The following is a 19,834-nucleotide window of genomic DNA, read 5'->3' on the forward strand; positions in this document are numbered from 1 at the left end:
ATTACGTCCTATATAACGGCACCACTAGAAATGTGGATTTTCAAAGATCCGTCCTCATGATGCTTGGGTACTCCTGGATGCTTCCTTCATATGATTAGCCCTTATCAGACAAATGAAAGCTTCGTGATCACATGAATTGAGAATATGGTGGCTTCAAGCAATCCAGGAGGTCCAAGGGTATACCCTCATTCGGACACTTTTGACTCATGTCTCTGAGGATCATGCATGCGAGGGTCTTTTTAAAAACGATGTCCTCCATGTGAAGGGAGATGGAAGAGTGGATTTTAGATGGATTTGTGCGGTTTGACGGGTGTTTTGAATGAGAGGTGGAGATTCAAGAGCGTTATGAGGGATGGGACTCGACTAGGTAAATGGGGTGGTTGATGGAGGGTAAACGTTCATGGATTTGAAAGATGCATAAGACGGATAAGGCTGGTGATGGAGTGATGCAAAGTAGAGGCGACTGCTTCATTTAGGGTGTGGGTGTGAGCATTCCTTGGCGACGATTCATTGCAGAGGTGCGGCTCATATGGTCGGCTTAGTCCGAGCAACAAATTCATCCCACAGAGTCAGGACAATGGTGAAAACGTTTGATCCACTAGGGATATATGGGACGGAGCTGCCTTTGACCTAGTTCACTTGGGGTAAACTGGGGTACGATCATGATTGCTGGTTTTTGGAATCGAGGCGAATATAAATTCCTTGGGGTAGCATTCCTTGGAGTGAGTAATGGTCAAGCTGCAGATTGAGGCATCACATAGCCTACCATGTGCTTGAGGACAGCTTTGCGGGGAGCATTTGATGATGGCTTCACAATATGGCTTTCTTAGCCTCCTAAAGATGATAGTTATTGCTTCGAGGAAGATTCTTCTTTAAAGCGGGCACCATCTATTTACGCCCCGATCCATGCCATTCTTTGGGATGAGATCTGCTCAAAGTTTAGAAAAAACTGAGTTAACTTGTAATAAGGTAGAGAAAGTGGAGTCACTCAAAATATGGGCCCAACTTCAAGATCTAAGTAATTGCCTTGAAAACTCTTTTAAAACTTTACAAATTAAGAAATGAAAAAATACAGAAAATAAATTAAACTAGATAGGAAAATTATTTAAAATTGAATAAGATAAGGATACTTACCATTGAGAACCTGGAATCAGGAGTTTTGGGCTTGGATCAAGCCCCTCTATTAATTTTTCCACCATCTCCTTTGGGATGTTTATGCTTGCTGGACTTAGTATATCTAAAGTACTTTTACTTAGATCTAAGGTTCTTAAGGTAAGGGAAATACTGGAGAATTGTAGGTCGTGTCTATTTAGGTTTTTCTGAGAGTTTATGAGAGTTTTTCTTTAGTTTTCTAAGGGTTTTTGGGGGTTCCTAAGATTAAATCCCAATTTTTTGATATACTGGGATATTTGGGAATTTTTCCTAATTTTTTAGGAAATATTTAGGGTTTTTTCCTATTTTCAGGTATTTTGAGCTATTTTTAGGAGTTTTTTCTAATTTCAGAAATTTTTAAGGGATTTCTAATATGTTCTTTTTGGGTTATGTAGGGGTATTTATAGGATTAAATTGGTGACTTTTTTTGGATTTATCTTTATTTTTTTGGCTTCACCTTGGGCCCATTAAGCAAGGACTGAAGTGTCACTTTTTTGTACCTTTTTAACCGTAAGTTCGATTTGTGTGATTCTTGGACTGTTGGGAAGCTCTTGGGGTTTACTTCGATTTGGGATAGGTTTTGGGTGTTTTTGGGATAATTATATTGGGCCTAAGTTTCCCATGGTTTTTACTAGGTTTTTGTTGTCCTTCGGGCTCAAAATCGAGGTTTTAGGAATTCCCTTAGCCAGAATTTCATGGGAGGTGTTTATAATTACCCCTCTTTGACATTCACCAGGGGTACCAGGTGATTGGCAAAGAAGTAGACACCTAGACACAATGGGAAGGAAGAGCTTTCTAAGGGATCATTCTTTTGAATGGCCAGTACCCTTCGGGTAGGCAGTATGCTAATGGATGCTTTTGATCCTTAAGACATCGAACTTCTACTACTATCTTTGAGCCAGTGTGGTTGAGATGTCTTCAACAATCGAGATCCCAAGTGACATCAATAGGAACCATGCTATCTTTGATATGATGACACTCCTTATCGTAGTCACCCCAATACTACCTGGGCACTGCCAGTGTAGTCATCTTCGGCTTTAGACATTTTTCTAGGGGTTTGGTTCTCCAATCGAATGGGAGCTTGATTTAGAAGAAATGATGGGATGATGAATTCCTGACTAATTGAACTTCTTGGTTCGCCTTTGATTCTGCTTCTTGGAGTCCACAGGTTCAAGCTTTTTGGAATGGGAACCTATGGTTCGGTTTTTTTTTTCAAGGGTGGTCGCGAAAACATCATATTCAAGCCTCCATGAAACTCCTTCATTTTTTTAAAACATTTTAGAAATTTTGAAGATAGATAGGATTTTGAAAAAAAATAGAGACAGATAGGATTTTGAAAACACAACAGAAATCCTGAATTTTTAACTAAAGAATTTAAGGTTTTTAAAAAATTACAAAACACATTGAGAAAATTTTGAAGATGGATGAGAAATTTTGAAAAACAAGCTTAGTAAGCAGTTTAGGCTCATATTATCATGGAGTCCTCTTAGCAGATTTATGTCATGCAGTGATTGACATTTTTGTACTTGCCGCAACTCTTTTGTGTCGCACAGGTTTGACATTGATTGAGATTGGGTACTCAATCTTTTTATTGTCATACGGGTTTAGACGTCTTCATGTTTCAGCTCTTTTGCGTTTTGTTTGAGATTTTTCTGACTGCTTTACGTCGTATGGGTTGGACGTTTTTCTGTCTTGGCTCTTTTGCATAACACAAATTTGATGTTTTTGATTATCTCAGCTCTTTTTTGTCGCATGAGTTCAACGTTTTGTTTGAGATGTTTCATGTTGTACAGGTTGGACGTCATTTAATTGATTTGTGATTGGATTCCTGATTGTCTTACGTCTCACAGGATAGATGTCCTTAACTGGATTTGGTGAGCCATTTCAACTCGCATCACTTTGGAGTTTAGTGACTTCAAAGGTGGTTGAAAAGGTGTCTGAGAACCATTGACGTGTGGTCGTAGTGGAGGACATGCTATGACTTCTCCGGTCTTCTTTCGAAACAGTTATCACTCTCTTCTGTGTGTCGTATCTTTGACTTCTTCTTTTTTCTGACTCTTTTCTCATTTTCTAGGGCCCGAGAAATTTGGCCCTGCCCTAGTTTTACTAATTCTTGTCTCTTTTTTTCTTTTTCTTTTTTCCTTTTCTCTCTTTTCATAACTAAATTTTCCATTCTCAGACTGTAATCATGATTGTTTCCCATATTGAATTCTTGTTCTTTCCTGTTTTGGAGAATTCTGAGCATGTTGGCTATTTTTTCCATGTTGTGAAAGTAGGCCTCCTGCATTGATTTTGCATATGAAATATTATGCAGGGAGCCCCAATTATGTGATGTAGTGACCTATAAACTTAGTTTAGGATCACTTTCATGATGATTTTATCAATGGTATCACATATTGGCCCCATAACAGCTCGTATTGGGAAAAACATGAAAATTACCAACTTGTCCTTGATTCAGGGGAAGGGCAAATGTTTGAGAGTGCATATTCTTCAATTTATTTCTTTCTATTTTGTCTTTTTCATAGATCAATTGTCATCTACTTTTAGACATCTAGTCTTGTGGGTAAATCACATAACACATTTTTTATTTTGAACCAGGTTAGAGACCTTCACTAATATAGTCTTGATTTTCCTTTGTCTTTGAACCAGGTTAGAGACTTTCACTAATATAGTCTTGATTTTCCTTTTTCTTTCCTGTGACTTTGGGTTGTCTCTTTTCTTCTTTTCCAAGATGTATATAGCTGACAACTAGAGAAGCGTCTATTGGAGCAGACCAAGATGATTTGCCAGTTTGTGTTGGAAAGTTCGGCATTAGTGCAGGTTGGTGCTGACCCAGCATGGGCAACTTGGGGCCAGAGGATAGTTCTGAGGTTGCCAATCCCTACTTCTCCTGCGGCTTCAAGAGGCAACGGTGAGCATAGAGTACACCCTAGAGCGAGCGAGCAGAAGGCCTAGATTGACTTCCAGACAGTTTCGAGAGATGGGGATTGAGTCCCATCTTTGTATCTTTTATGAATACTTTTCTTTCTTGTTCACGATGTATGGAAAACCTTTGGATATATATCATTTCTCGATTTCCTTCCATTCTTTTTTTTTTTTTGTATCCCTAAGCATTCTTGGGATCAAGATCTCTCTTCTTTAGTATTATTTCCGCGTTTTAGGCCCCTAAGCTCACTCGGGGCCGGTTCTTTTTATTCTATTTTCTTTCTCCTTTTTTGAGATCCCTAAGCAGACTTGGGATCAACACATTTTGATTTATTTATTTTTTATGTTTTTTCTTTTCCTTGGGAGTAGTATTAGTTATGGTACATAGCATTAATTGGGTCTTTCAATTTCAGTCCTTCAAGGTTTCTGAGTGTGTAGGCATTACCAAGATGAGTCTGGATCACGACATATGGTCCTTCCCAATTAGGCTTCAATTTTCCTAATGGGTGAGGATTCATTGTTGAATGGAAGATTTTATTTAGGACTAGATCCCCAACTCTAAACTCTCTCGATATCACCTTCTTTCGGTATCGAGAGAGTGTGATGGTAGAGGATCATTTTCTTAGCAGCTCGGAGTTGTCTTTCATCTAGGGTTTCGAGAGTGGCTAGTTGAGCTTCAACATGTTGCTTGTAATCCGATTCCTTGTGAGCGAGTATCCTAAGAGAGGGGATCTCTACCTCAATTGGGAGTACCACCTCCATACCATAGAGCAATGAGTAGGGAGTCATCCATGAGGATGTTTTCTCAATGGTTCTGTTGGCCCAGAGTGCAGCTTGTAGCTTTTTGTGCCAATCCTTGCCACCTTCCATAGTTTGATTGATGATATTCAAGAGAGTCTTGTTAGTTGCTTCTGCTTGACCGTTTCCTTAGGGATAATATGGTGAAGAGAATTTTATACTGTCTTGAATTTTTTGCACATCCTTACTACTTTTTTATTTTTGAAGTTGGTCCCATCGTCAGTGACGATCACTTCGGGGACTCCAAATCTATAGACGATGTTGTTCATAATGAATTGGGCCACATGTTGTCCTTCTATCTTTGTGAATGAGGCAGCCTTGACCCACTTCTTGAAATACCCAGCAATAATGGGAATGAACCTATGTCCATTAGAAGCTCTTGGTGTTATCAGTCTGATTATGTCTAGAGCCCACATGCAGAATGGCCTGGCTGGAGGTGTTGAATTGAGTGACATGGAAAAAGCGTGTATGATATCCCCATAAAATTGGCATTTAAGACATCACTTCACATATTTCTAGCAATCTTCGGCCATGGCAGTCCAATAGTATTATGGTCTTTTGACTTCTGAGCTAGTAGTATTGCCCCTGTGTGTCCTTCTTCATCGTATAGTTATTTGGGTACCATATCGACTTCTGGTTGGTTAATACATCTTAGGAGGGTTCCTTCAAAAGACTTCTAGTAGAGGATGTTGCCTTTGAGCAAGAAGTTGATTGAGAATCTTCTTAGGGCATCCCTATGTCCTTTGTGGACCATATGGGACATGTTCCATCTTTTAAGAGGACTGATACATCGTGATACCAGGGCTTGACTTTGACAATCTGGTTGGACCCAAGGGCGAATACTTCTTCTTTCCATTCTGGTTCTTGATCTTCCTCTTCTTGCTCCATCTTAGGATGAGAATGATCACTTTTGTGTCTGAAGTAGAATGGTTGGACACTCATTTGGTGTTGAATGTCCACCATTGATAAGAGAGTGGCTAAGGTATTGGCAAACCGGTTGTTTTCCCTAGTCATGTTCTGAAAAGTTATTCTTTTGAAGTATTTTGACAGATTTTCAACTGAGTCTTATTTGGGCTGGAGCTCTTTGTCTCTAACCTTTCATTCTCCATTGGTTTGATTTATTGCAAGAAGAGAATCGTTAATGACTCGTAATTATTCAATTCGGAGTTCACGGGTGTTCTCAAGGCCAGCTATTAAAGCTTTATATTATCCAATGTTATTGGTGCAAGGAAAATTGAGCCTTATAACAGTTGGAAACATTATTCCCTCTTGAGAGCAATGAAGGACTTCGATACCAGTGCCGTAGTTATTCCTTGTCCCATCAAAGTATAGCTCCCAAATGGGATAGTCATTGACAAAGAGGTCCTCATCAGGGAGGCTTGTTTTGATGGGCACACAATCAGGTAAGGCATGCTCGGCTAAGCCATCGGTAATTGCTTGCCCCTTGACTAATTTTTGGGTGACATATTTGATGTCAAATTCACTTAGGAGCATCCTCCACTTGGCTAGTCACCCATTGAGAATAGGACTTTCTAACAGGTACTTGAGTGGATCCATTTTGAATATGAGTTTGATGGTATGAGACAACACATAATGCCTTAAATTTTGAGTTTCCCATACCAAGGTTAGACAATGCTTTTTCATATCCGAGTACTGCATTTCATAATCGATCATTGTCATACTGATGTAGTAGATGGTCTTCTCTTTTCTTCAATCATTGTACTACCCTAGCATCGCCCCCATTGTCTTGTTTGTAACAGCGAGGTAAAGGAACAAGGGTTTGTAGAGATCAGGTGGACTATGTCTAGGGCTCACATGGAGAATGGTCAGACTGGAGGTGTTGAATTGAGTGGCATGGAAGGAGCGTGTATGTCCCCATAAACTTGGCATTTAAGATATCGCTTCACATATTTCTAGCAATCTTTGGCCATGGTAGTCTAATAGTATCCTGGTCTTCTGACTTTCTGAGCTATTAGAGTTGCCCCTGTGTGTTCTCCTTCATCATATAGTTATTTGAGCATCATATCGACTTCTGGCTAGTCAATACATTTTAGGAGTCCTCCAAAAGACTTCTTGTAGAGGATGTTGTCTTTGATCAACAAGTTGATTGAGAATCTTCTTGGGGCATCCCTATCTTCTTATAAGACTCTATGGGACAAGTTCCATCTTTTAAGAGGGCTGATACATCATGATACCAGGGCTTGACTTTGACAATCTGGTTGGACCCGAGGGCAAACACTTCTTCTTTCCTTTCTAGTTATTGATCTTCCTTCCGGCTCCATCTTAAGAGGAGAATGATCACTTTTGTGTCTGATGTAGAATGGTTGCACACTCATTTGGAGCGGAATGTCTACCATTGATGCTAGAGTGGCTAAGGTATCGGCAAACTGGTTGTTTTCCCTAGTCATATGTTGAAACGTTATTCTTTTGAAGCATTTTGATAGCTTTTCAACCGAGTCTTGGTAGGGTTGGAGGTTTTGATCTCTAACCTTCCATTCTCCATTGGTTTGATTTATTGCAAGAAGAGAATTGCCGATGACCCGTAATTATTCAATTTGGAGTTCACGGGTGTTCTTGAGACTAGCTATTAAGGCTTCATATTTTGCAATCTTATTGGTGCATGGAAAATTGAGCCTTATAACAGTTGGAAATGTTATTCCCTCTTGACAGCATAGAATGACTCCGACACCAATGTCGTATTTATTCCTTGCCCCATCAAAGTATAGCTCCCAAGTGGGATCATTGATAACAAAGAGGTCCTCATCAGAGAGGTCTGTTTTGATGGACATGCAATCAGGTAAGGCATGCTCGGCTAAGCGATCAGCAATTGCTTGCCCCTTGACTAATTTTTGGGTGACATATTCGATGTTAAATTCACTTAGGAGCATCCTCCACTTGGTTAGTGACCCATAGAGAACAGGCCGTTCTAACTGGTACTTGAGTAGATCCATCTTGAATATGAGTTTTATGGTATGAGACAACACATAATGCCTCAAATTTTGAGTTTCCCATACCAAGGTTGGACAATGTTTTTCCATATCCGAGTACCGTATTTCATAATCGACCATTATCTTACTGATGTTGTAGATGATTTTTTCTTTTCCTCAATCATTGTACTACCCTAGCATCGCCCCCATTGTCTTGCCTGTAACAGCAAGGTAAATGAACAGTGGTTTGTAGAGATCAAGTGGACTCAAGATCGGTGGGTTAGAGAAGTAATCCCTATGTGGTCAAAGGCTTGTTAGCATGCCTCATCTCAAATAAATTGGGCAGCCTTCTTTAGCAGGTGCTTGAATGAAACACATTTCTTAGCTATCTGGGAGATGAATCTTTGAATAGCATGGATCCTACCTTATAACCCATGTATTTCCCGTATATTTTTTGGTGGTGGTATTTCTAAGATAACTTGAACTTTAATTGGGTCTACTTTTATGCCTTTTTGGCTCACAATGAAGCCAAGCAGTTTGTCAGACTCGACACAAGACACACTTTTGAGGATTCGGTTTTAGTTGGTGCTCTCGAAGTTGGTCAAATATTATCTTTAAATTGGCAGTGGGCATCCTTAGTTTTGGATTTGACTAGGATGTCATCCACATAGTCTTTCAGAATGTCTTGGCCCTCTGATAGGTTGCCCTAGCATTTTTTAGACTGACAGGCATGACCCTATGACAGTATTTTCCCAATTGCGTGTTGAATGAAGTCTTATTTTGATCTTCTTTCACTATGAGGATCTGATTGTAACCAGAGAAACTGTCCATGAAGGATAGCATCTGGTGTTCAGCAGTGCTGTCCACTAGGGAATCTATGTTTGGAAGAGGAAAGTCATCCTTAGGACTTGTTTGTTTAGATCCCTATAGTCGGCACAAACTCTTATTCTTCCATCTTTCTTAGTTACTACCTCTAAATTGGCTAACCAATCTGGAGAGTCTATAGGTAAGATGAAGTTTGCCTTCAAAAGCTTGTTAATCTCTACTTTTATCTTCAGCTCCAAGTGAGACTTTTGTCGGCGTAAGTTTTGTTTAACGGCCCTTTCCCCTTCATGGAATACAAGATGGTGTTGTACCAATTCAGGGTTTAGGTCAGGCATGTCATCATAAGACCAGGCAAAGATGTCTATATATTTATTTAAGAGGGAGATCATCATGCCTTGTTCTTCTGGTGACATAGAGATTCCTATTTTTGTAAGTTTTGAATTTTACTAGGTTGTTAAGTTGATGTCTAAGGTTTCTGCGACAAAACAGTAGGGCTACCATCACATCTTGTCTTAAACTGCTTAGCTTGGAACATGAGGTCCTCAGATGGAGATTCTTCATCAACCTCAAGTCTTTCAATGGTTGGTGAGTCCTCCTTTTGGTTTTTATTGTCCTTTTTGACTTGACCCGAGCTTTTGTTGGGTTTGTCAAGGGTCTTGACTATATTTTGTACAACGGGAGTGGTGATGGTGCAGGAGGTGCTTTGCACAGGATGTCTGTATTAGCAACCTGCGTCAACCCATTGTTTGGCACAGGTATTTGAAAGTGTCGTTGTACCCCCTTGATGGCTTTCATGGATAGGGGAGTGACACTCCAATTTTCAGTAGTTGCCCTAGTCTGCCTAGGGGCTGAGGAAGTGACAGTTAGAATGTTAATTCCAAGCGTAAGCCTTGAAAATTGTCGTTCAAACGACTCTTCCTCCGAGGGATATTTAATTATGATTTTCAATTCTAGAAGAGATTCAATTTTGGTATGGTCAAGGCCCATAATTCCTCCAAGAATGAAGCCGGGATTCCAAGAAGCCTTGAGTTTGTATTGAAGTTTAGAAAGTGTGCAACCTAACCCTCTACAGTGCTTGGTGTTTATTTTCGCTTGAGGGGGATGAGTGATTGCCTTAACAACGCCTTGCCCATTTTTTCCAATGCCAAACCCTAGGCAGAACCCTGAGCCAGTAGCATATCATGTGCCATGTACGAACCATTGTCATAATGAGCATAGCAATCTTTTAGTTTCTCGGACAGTTTAAGAGAACTACGAACCCCTCACGTGATTGTTTCTATGGGCCAATGGGATAAAGAACAACATGGAAAGAGTTTCTCATAACCTCAAAAAAGTAGTTCATCTCTATCTCTTTTAAGTAAGAGATAAGAAGAAATATCTACCCATACCAATCACATTAGACTTCCATATTTCATGGGATCATGACTTGGTCAACAAGTCATATTTCCATCTTTCCAAAACTTCACTTCTAGACAGACTATTTTCATTGGTGCCCCTCCCTCATGGGATGGCACGTCCAACATATTGTCCAACTTAGGGATCTTAACAAAATATCAAAAAATTTAAAAAATTCAAAAAATAAGAAATTTAGTTTTAATATGGTTTTTATGTTTTCTATCATCTTGACAAAGATTGAAAAATATTTTGGCCATGAATACTTATTTTTTACATTTCCCTTTTTTTTTAGATTATTTCTAAAATAGCCCATCACAAATTGATTTTTTCAAAATCCATTTTTTCACTACCTTTTTAACCTCATTTAGATATGTTCTATTTAAATTTACTTTAAACATATTTTTCCTAATTTTTTTGAATTTTTTTGTGTTTTTTATTTTTTAAAACTTTTTTTCTTAGCTAGAACTCAGTTCAACTTGGGCGGAGTAATCAGCTCGGGATTGGGCCGATTACCCTGCCCGAGTCAAACTTTCCAACACTAGTGGAAACTGAACGACCTCGACATTGATGGATGTTATTCTGCATATCAATTCTGGTAGTTTTAAAGAGTTGTCCCATGGTCCAAACCAAGCTACCTGATCTTTACCTACCCAAAAAGACTATACCTACCCAAAAAGACTATGGGGCTCAATGCCTGTTGCTATCAAATATCTAATCATGTGGAACCCTTTTTCATGCAGCCCTAAATCCATTACTTAAGATATACATGTATGATCTCGCATGACACTCCACAGAGGCCTACGAGTTAATAATCTCCACAAATTTAAGAATCTACACACTTCACCATTGACTCTGATAAAAAGATGATTGAGCTTTTCCTGGCTCAGAGTCCAATCTTAGTCATTGACAGCCTTGATACAATGTCCAAAGGTTTGAATCCCATGTCCAAGCCATAGGAAAAAAAGATGAAATAAAAGAAAAGAAATAGTTGGGCTTGTAGCACATTATACATAGTGAAACAGAGACCTCGTGTTGCTTATTTATGGAGGATGCCTGGTGTTACCTTATTTACAGAGGATGATGCCCTGTGTCAAGCAGTTCCTGGAGCGCAATTATGTCTCAGGGCATTGTAGGATCCGCCGTTGGTGTCTATTCTTATCTTTTTTTTCTATTTTCTATGTTTAGCCTGGGTTAAGCTTATCCCTATCCATGTAGTAATTAAGCAGAACCCTGCAATTAATTTACATGCCCACAAAATTACATGAAATGTACAAGTATACAGAGCTTCGAACGGTGATTTTCTTGGTAAACATGAATTCTTATAGTTGGTAAATATAAGAATTTATTCAAACAAATTAAATAACACATCATTGTAACCTCAGCAAATAAACAATTAAGGAAAAACAATTAAGAGATTCCTTCAAGAAAGAAGTTGAGTACAGCACATAATTAGGTATATAAACATGTTATAGTTATCAAGATACATAAACTCTCCTTTACAATGCCATAGTTAACTTTATGTAGATATGATCAAAAGGCAATCCACTAAGATTTTTCTTTAAAAAGCTTAGAAAATTACTCAAGTTCGAACTTGTTTGCCATTGATACCTCAAGAATTGATGAATAGGATTCATTACTTAGATTCATATATTGGAATGGAGATAGAAAGTGTGATAACTCTTAGAGCCTCTTTACATTAATTAAAGGTCCCATGAGGTATCTCATAGGTTTCAACATGATCATCCCATTACATCTTTCAACATGATCATCCCATTACATCTTGAGTGGTTGCTAAATGGTGATCCCTCAAAATTAACCAGCTATAAAATATAACATTGAACTTCCTTGAACATTAGAGCTTAGAGCTTTTAGTGGTTTTCATTCTCACGGACACCACCCCACTAATATCTTAAAAATCTAACTCTTAATTTATTTGTAGAAACTGATAGGAACTTGTCTTCCCCACTTAATTATCAAAAAAAAAAATTGGTCACAACTCAAAATTTTGAATTTTATGTTAGTTGAATCTGCTAATCTTTTACCATATTTGACTCTTAATTGTTGTTTATTTAGTGTATGTGAATAGGCCTGTGAGACATCTACCACAAGCTCTTATATTCACTAATTTTTAGGCTTAAAATGAAATCGAAGTCGAAAGAAAGGAAAAATAGTGGTTTAATTACATTAAATCCAGCAACTGCCTTCATCAATTTGTAGCCTTCATGCAAACTGCATTTTAACATTGTGGCACTGAATTCTACCTACGCGTTCTATACGTAGCGGGGGGGCCCATTCCACAGTCTCTACTCTCTAAAAAACATAAAAGGAAATCTCTTTTAAAATGATTTAAATGCCAAATATAACACGCCAGGATTAACCTACGGTGTACTTTCTTTGAGTGACTTTTCTATAAGGTGCCATCTATTTTAGTTAAAATATTATAAATTTGACAAATTTACATGCGTTTTAAAACTATCGAATAAATAAAACAACTTTGAATGCCATATCAAATCTACACCATTTCGAGAAAATCAATTGCATAGATTAGTGTAATTTTATTTATAGAAGTAAAAAAGTAAGGGTGCAATCTGATTTTAACTTTTTACATGCTTTCTTTGTGACCTTTTAATCATTGGAAATAGATTGCCGCCGCCTATTTAAATGCATTACACGTCGATATTCCTGTGGGAGCATAGTGTGCCTCTACTCCCTCGTTTATCAGAGCTACTTAGGAAGAGTTTTTTAATCCGAAATTTGCAACTACCTAAAAATCGCTAAGTAATTGTCCTCAAAAGAAAAATCAGAATTATTATTTTTTAACACTTAAATCTTTTTTTTTTTCCTTAGAAGATGCAATTTTAGACATCTTTTTGGAAATTAATATATGGGGTTAAGAGGCTCTATCTCTAAAGAGCCGTTTGGATACCTGAAAATATATTGTCTGTGAAATATATTACTGACATAATACATTACCTGTAAATGGATTGTTACTATTTGGGTAGTATTTACATGCAACTTGCAAAAAACATTGCTACTGTTTGGCTGGCCGGAAGAAATATGGGAAATGCATTATCAACATCTTACCCGCACTTGCTTATAAACTATCATTTCTTTTTTTTTGTCACAACATTCTACTGAAATGCGGAATTAAAGTAATCATCACATCATTCCAAAAAGTGTTTCTAATAATAACATCATTACCATTCCAAAAGATTTTATAATAATAACTTGTACCATTATAAATCCATGATGACACCATTTCCTACTTATTTTGCATGCCGTTGGCACTTACATAGAATCTCATGTCTTTAACACTAATAGACTTTGGTTTCAACATGATAAGACATTGGAATAATATGATTGGAATAACATGATTTTATTGTGACAAGCCTAATTTTTATTTATTTTTTATAGAAGTATTTTAAATGTCTCTCTATATAATTTTAAATAAACAACAAATTTATGATATCAACTTTAAAATCTTTATAGTACAAGTTGAAAAATGGAAATAAGTTTGATTAGTAAACTAAAAGGATTGGTAATTGCCGTAGAAAATTTTGAAGATTGGAGTAGACTAAGGAGGTGTCTTATTTCAATTGAGCTTTTACTAATCTCTTATGAGGATTATGGTGGTGAAATTTTTTATTATGATTTTGTAGGGCTTACAAGGACTCTTTTGTTACTCTCTCTTCAAGTTAGCAGTAGTGACTCTCCTTCATCTCTCTTTTCAGGTTAACAGAAAAATGTACAGATGAGATAAAAGGGTTAAAGAGAGAGGGCAACTAGTTATTAGGGCCAAGGGAGATGACAGGGATCACCAAACCAAAGGTTTCGTAAAGATATTTTCTTAAGCGGAGATACAGTAGATATTTGCGAAAGATTTACTACATATTAGATTTTTCACCACGGTAATGGTTTGAGGATTTTTTGTGAAATCTCAAGTAATCTCGGATATTTCCTTTCATATTTTCTTATAATCTATTGTCATTTAATAGATTTCTATATACCCTAACGCTCCCTACAAAAATCAATCCTACATTGCGCTTTTATTCAAAGGAGTATAAATAGACAGTGCGCCCCGCCGGCTATTAATCCTAAATGCGCTTTTACCTAAAGGAGTAAATACACAGTGTGCCCCAACGGATTTTAATATGATTTATCTTTAAAGGTAAAGGGTGAAAGTGTAATTTGTATGAAAAAGTTATTGACGTTACTGAGCCAAGAGAGAGGGGAAGCCCAACCGTCACAGTCGCTGGAGCATCGTGGCCGTCAAATGGGTATCAAACTGGACGGTCCCCAGAGGCCCATTAATGATGAGCCGTTCTTAACGAAAAGCTCTACTATATTTTCTTCAATCCAAATATTAAACCCATTGTTGGTAATGCTCGGTTTCAGAGAAGGAGAGAGAAGTGAGAAGAAGAGGAGAGAGAAGAGAGGAGAAGAAGAGGAGAGAGAGATAGAGAGAGAAGAATGAGGAGATTCGAAGAAGAAATGTCGAGCTCGATTGCGCAGACACTGCTCCCCACCACCACCACCTTGAAAACTCTCTTGATCAAGGGCCAATGGAGTTCCGAAGAAGACAAGTTATTAAACAAAATTTAATTCTTCTTCTCTCTAGTTTTCCTTTCATCAAATGCAGTCTTTCTCTCTCTGGATTTAATCTTGCTTCTCTTCCTCATGGTGTTGATCAGAAGCAAGAGAAAGCCCTGTTGGTTATTTTTTAAATGCAATATTTCTCTCTCTCTGCCATTTATGCACTCTCTTATTTCCTTTGATCTCATTTTTTCGATTAAAAGAAAGAAAACCCTCCTTGTTTTTCATAAAATGGCTTGACATTTTACTTTCTTTTGCTTTCGATTCTAAGAAACAGAAAAATGGAAAAATTGTGTAGGATGCTGGTGAGGCTTGTGGACGAATTTGGAGAGAAGAAGTGGTCTCAGATCGCTTGCAGACTGGTCGGAAGGGTCGGAAAACAGTGTAGAGAGAGATGGCACAATCACCTTCGACCTGATATCAAGGTACTCTGCTCACTTCTCTTTTTTACTGGATTTGATTATTTTTAGTCATTTTGTCATCTATAAATCAAATTAAATTTTCTCTCTGCGTTCACATAATGGTTTTAAACAACGAAGCAATATTATTTATATTTATTAATTCTATGTTCTTAGTTTATGTTATTTTATGCGTTCTGCGTTATTATATAAAAAATGGGTTATTCATTAAAGTTCCTTACAACCTTGTATATGTTTGTCAACAAGAAAGCGGTGTATTAATAGGCATACACTGTAGGTATTCATCTGCACATGTTGATACTATTGCTCTCTCTTTCTCTCTCTCTATCTAGAGATTCATCTGCACATGTTGATACTATTGCTCTCTTTCTCTCGGGATACTATTCCTCTCTCTCTAGGGATACTATTTCTCTCTCTCTTGAAAAGGAAGTTGGGAAATTGATTAGGCGATTGGCATCACTTTAAGCATATTTTTTCAAAATAAATAATAATAATAAACAATTTTCATGTTGTCTAAACGTGGTGGATCTTCATAGATAGAAGGCATGCAAGTAGCCAAACAAAATACATTTAAAAGCTTTTATACATGTGTATTGCATTCTGTAGTGTATGCCAAATCTTGCCTCAGGTCGTCTCATTAAATCTCGTTTTTTTAATATATCAATGATTAATATTTATAACTACTTATATTCAAATAAGCACTCAAAATTTATCAGAAAATTATCGGCGTTTTTGTTATGGACCCGGTTTCTATGCGGCCCAGCCCTATAGGAATGCGGGCCTTTTAATAAATCTAGTTTTGAGATGGATTTAAAGACTTAATTTTCAAAGACATGTAATCTCCAACATGGAAATCATGAATATGAAAAAATAAATAAAATTGAAAACCAGAAATAATAATTCTAGTAAAAAAACATTTGGACAGTTAGTTTCCATTGTTTTAAGATGGAACACCTACTTGCGTCCATCTTTAAGATGAATGATTTACACTTTTTGGACCTCATATATAGAAATGCGATCCAGCTCGTATGAAACAATTTTAGTGAGAGAGAGATTGTGCTCGTAATGAATAAAGGTAGAAGAGAAAGCATTACGGCTAGCCAATCTAGACTCGCCCAAGTAACTTGAGCGAGCCCAAGTATCCTAAGTTTGGTGGTCATGCTTTGAGATATATTAAAAAATAAAAAAAATTTCTAAAAAATCTTTCTTTATGTTTTTTATAATTTTGACAAAGATTGTAAAGTGTTTTGGTCATGAATACTTAATTTTACAATTTTCTCTTTTTTAGATTATTTATAAAATACCCCGTTCACATTTTTTTTCTATATCTATTTTTTAATACTTTTTTAACCTTATTTGTTTAATTTTACTTTAAACATATTTCTCAAACTTTTGAATTTTTTGTATTTTTATTTAACACATTTGGCCTCCTGACTCGGCCAAGTACCTCAAAATTCGGCCCTATTTCCTCAGCTACTCAGGCTCGGCCCATGGCCAATTTCCGTCCCGGAGTCATGGTTTCCAACACTGTGAGAGAGGAAAAGAAGAGAATGAAAGCCACCCAACCAAACATGAGATGAGAGGAGTGAGAGAGAGAGAAACGCGGCCATTTTGTTTTCTGGCTCATGTTTGTTGCATCTTTTTGGCTAGTTTTATTTGCCAAAGATAGAATGTGGCTTTTCATGGCCTCAACAAATTGAATTTGTCATGCGCATGTCATGTCAGCCAAACCATGCCCATGTCATGCTCTTCAAACCCTAAAACACATTTTTCGTTTTTGAGGCCCTCCTGTTGGATCTTGGGTATAAATTTCCTGGATTTCCATTAGCAAGATATCAGATATCAAATTTTTTAAAACAACATATTAGAAATTCAATAAAAGAAAAATAAAATAAAAACGGTAAATTTTCGCAACAACCAGTTTTTTCCTATTCTTATAGTATGCTCCATATTTTCTTCAAAATTATGTGGAGACCATCCCCGCGCCCACCTTCCTCTATTGTTGAGGCTGGGTCGTTATCACGAATATGAAACACCACTGTCTCTTGATCTACAATGTTGGATAACCCTAATACCCATGGTGCATTCAACACCAATGATAGCAGGTACCTGCTAATCCTTGTCTTTAGGTTGTCTGATGTTACTAACACCGAATATTTCGTCCCTTAGCAAGAGACTTGTTTGGCATTGAAAATATCGAACAACCCAAAAGGCAAGGATGTTAGGTTGTCCAACTTTGCTGACACCGGACACTTCATTCCTCGGCATGAGGCCTATCTCGAATAATCTGAAGGCAAAGATTTGGAGATATCCAATATTATTGATGTCGAGCACACCATGGATTTTAGGCTGTCCAACATCCTCAATGTCGAACAGAACAAGGGATAGGGGTGCTTAGTGTATTTGATATCAACAGGCCTTCAAACTTTAAATTTTCCACATGTTTGATGTTGGAAATGGTCGAATTTTGGGGGAAAAAATAGAAGAATGAAGAATGACGGGGGATTGCTCTCTACGTCATTTTGGGGAAAATGTGAAGCATATTATAAAAAAGGGGAAAATAACATTTGGAACTGCAGAAGGATGCCTGGAGTGAGGAAGAAGAGAGGACACTAGTGGAGGCGCACGCTGACGTCGGGAACCGGTGGGCGGAGATTGCCAAATGCCTACCTGGGCGCACCGAGAACTCCATAAAGAACCACTGGAATGCAACCAAACGCCGGCAGCTCTCGACCAAACGATCCCGTAATAGTAATAACAATAACAACCACCACCATGGAAACACCACCACCACCAGCACCCAACGCCCATCAACGAGCTCAGTCCTCCAAGAATATATTAAGACCCAAACCCTTCCAACCACAACAACAACAACAAGAAATTTAATGGTGGGTTTGCCTCCCCCATTGAAAGAAATCCCCGAACAATTGCCGAAGATGTTGCAGGCTGAACCCCTGGCATGTGCTGGTTTTCCGATTGCTCCTAATCCAATGGCTGGTATGGAGAATGGATGCAGTAGTGGCAGTGGGAGCAGCAGCAGCAGTAGCTGCGGCGGTTATAGTGTGTGTGATAGGGAGAGCTGTTGTGATATGGATCTGTTTAGCTTGTTGGAGTGTCATGCATGCGCTGGCGGAGGAAGTTTCAGAGGAGGAAGAAATTATTGTTATGGACTGGAAGAAAAGCAGCAGAAGGAAGGACACGATTGGTTTCCCGAGCCTAAAATGGAGATAGAAATTAAAGAGGAGGAGGAGAAGGTGAGGAGGGAGGCCGATCTGTTTGAGCTGGTTGCAGGCACGGTGCACCCTGAGTGTAGTAGGTGGACTGGTAATAAGTGGGTGATGGAACCTTCGTGTTTCTACTGAGATGGGTGCCTCTATCTTTAATTTGATGTTTTCAACTCTGTGTCTGTGTGTATTTCTCTTGCTCTTTTTTTCTTTGTTTGAATGGAAGCTCGCTCTTTCTCTCTCTTGATTTTTCCCTTCGTTTGTTGCTTTTTTCAGTGTTTCAGCTCCCTCTACCCCCTGGCTCAAATGTCTCTCTCCTAAGCACTGTCCTCTCTCTCTCTCTCTCTCTCTCTCTCTCTCTCTCATAATTCAGATGAGTGTCTAAGCTCCTTTCCCATGGCCTTTGACTTGGTTCAGCTCCTAAACTGGTTTCTCTTTCAACTTTTGTACAAAAACGATCAAATCTGGATATTGCTTCATTTCTTTTATAGAACGTACTTCTTTCTTTTTTAGAACATCAAGTTCTATGTGCTATACGAGTGTTTGGTGATATCTTCCGTCTCTCTCCTCTTTCTTGTAGGTTCTATTTCTGTGTTGTCGTTGGCATTTTGTTAGTTCAGGAAACTAAGCCTCCGAAGTTTTGCACTTTTTATAAAAAATATTGATTTTTGGTATAAGAAGGTCATAATTATTTTTATATATTGGATCTAGCTATCAATGATAATTGTAACTTTCTTACAATAAAATTAGATGGTCTCATTACAATAAAAAGGGTTGTGACTGATATCGTGATGTTGTATAAATTTTCTAGCAAAACTACGAGCAAAAATAACCGCGTTTAAAATAAATAAAAATCGTGAAGGAAATCATACGAAGAAAGAACAAAATATGCCGATAGTAGTATTCCTTTGCAAGAAACACTTGTTTTATTCTGTAAAATTCAATCTCCATTACAACTCCCATGCTCCTATTAAAAGAGTTCTACGGATAGTATATTCCTTTACAAGAAACACTTTCTTTATTCCATAAAATTCAATCTCCATTACAACTCCCCTGATCAATTAAAGGAGTTCTAAGGATAGTAGTATTCCTCTACAAGAAACACTTTTTTTGTTCCATAAAATTCAATCTCCATTACAACTCACATGCTAATGATAAATTAACGCCCTTATCAAATAATATCTTTTACTTCTTAAAAACCTTCCTAACTCAACCTTATCGTTTTTAATAGATAACCTTAAAGCAATTCGTATTCTTCTTCCCATCCACATGACCCACGTCCACCTCTTTAGATGGAATCCTTTCTAAATATTTCTTCAAATAAAAGATGAACATCAACCTAAGAAAAAGATATCTAAAATCAACTCGCGTAAAAAAAAGAAAGGAAACAAAAAAACAGACTTATCAAATTAACTAAAAACTTGTACTAATACTATTTTTAAAAATTAATTCTAATAAATAAAAATTAAAATTCTACCCAACCTTTAAAAATAAAATTATCAAAAATAAAATTAAAAATTTTTAGCATCCAAATTTTCATCTGCATCATTCTCCCTGGTTGAAGAAAACTCAACCT

General features: G+C 37.5%; 1 protein-coding gene across 1 annotated transcript; it reads left to right on the forward strand.

Moving 5' to 3' along the window:
* The first annotated feature begins 14,401 nt into the window (after positions 1–14,401).
* Positions 14,402–19,039, forward strand: LOC18424584 (uncharacterized). Its single transcript, XM_006829169.4, has 3 exons — positions 14,402–14,605; positions 14,914–15,040; positions 17,614–19,039. Exons 1-3 carry the CDS (start codon positions 14,493–14,495, stop codon positions 18,394–18,396), a joined length of 1,023 nt encoding a protein of 340 aa, XP_006829232.3. The 5' UTR covers positions 14,402–14,492; the 3' UTR covers positions 18,397–19,039.
* The last annotated feature ends 795 nt before the right edge of the window (positions 19,040–19,834 follow it).

The sequence above is a fragment of the Amborella trichopoda genome, chromosome 12 (assembly GCF_054954075.1).
Source record: "Amborella trichopoda isolate Santa Cruz 75 chromosome 12, AtrichopodaSantaCruz75HAP2 v2.0, whole genome shotgun sequence".
In the NCBI taxonomy this organism is placed as follows: domain Eukaryota; kingdom Viridiplantae; phylum Streptophyta; class Magnoliopsida; order Amborellales; family Amborellaceae; genus Amborella; species Amborella trichopoda.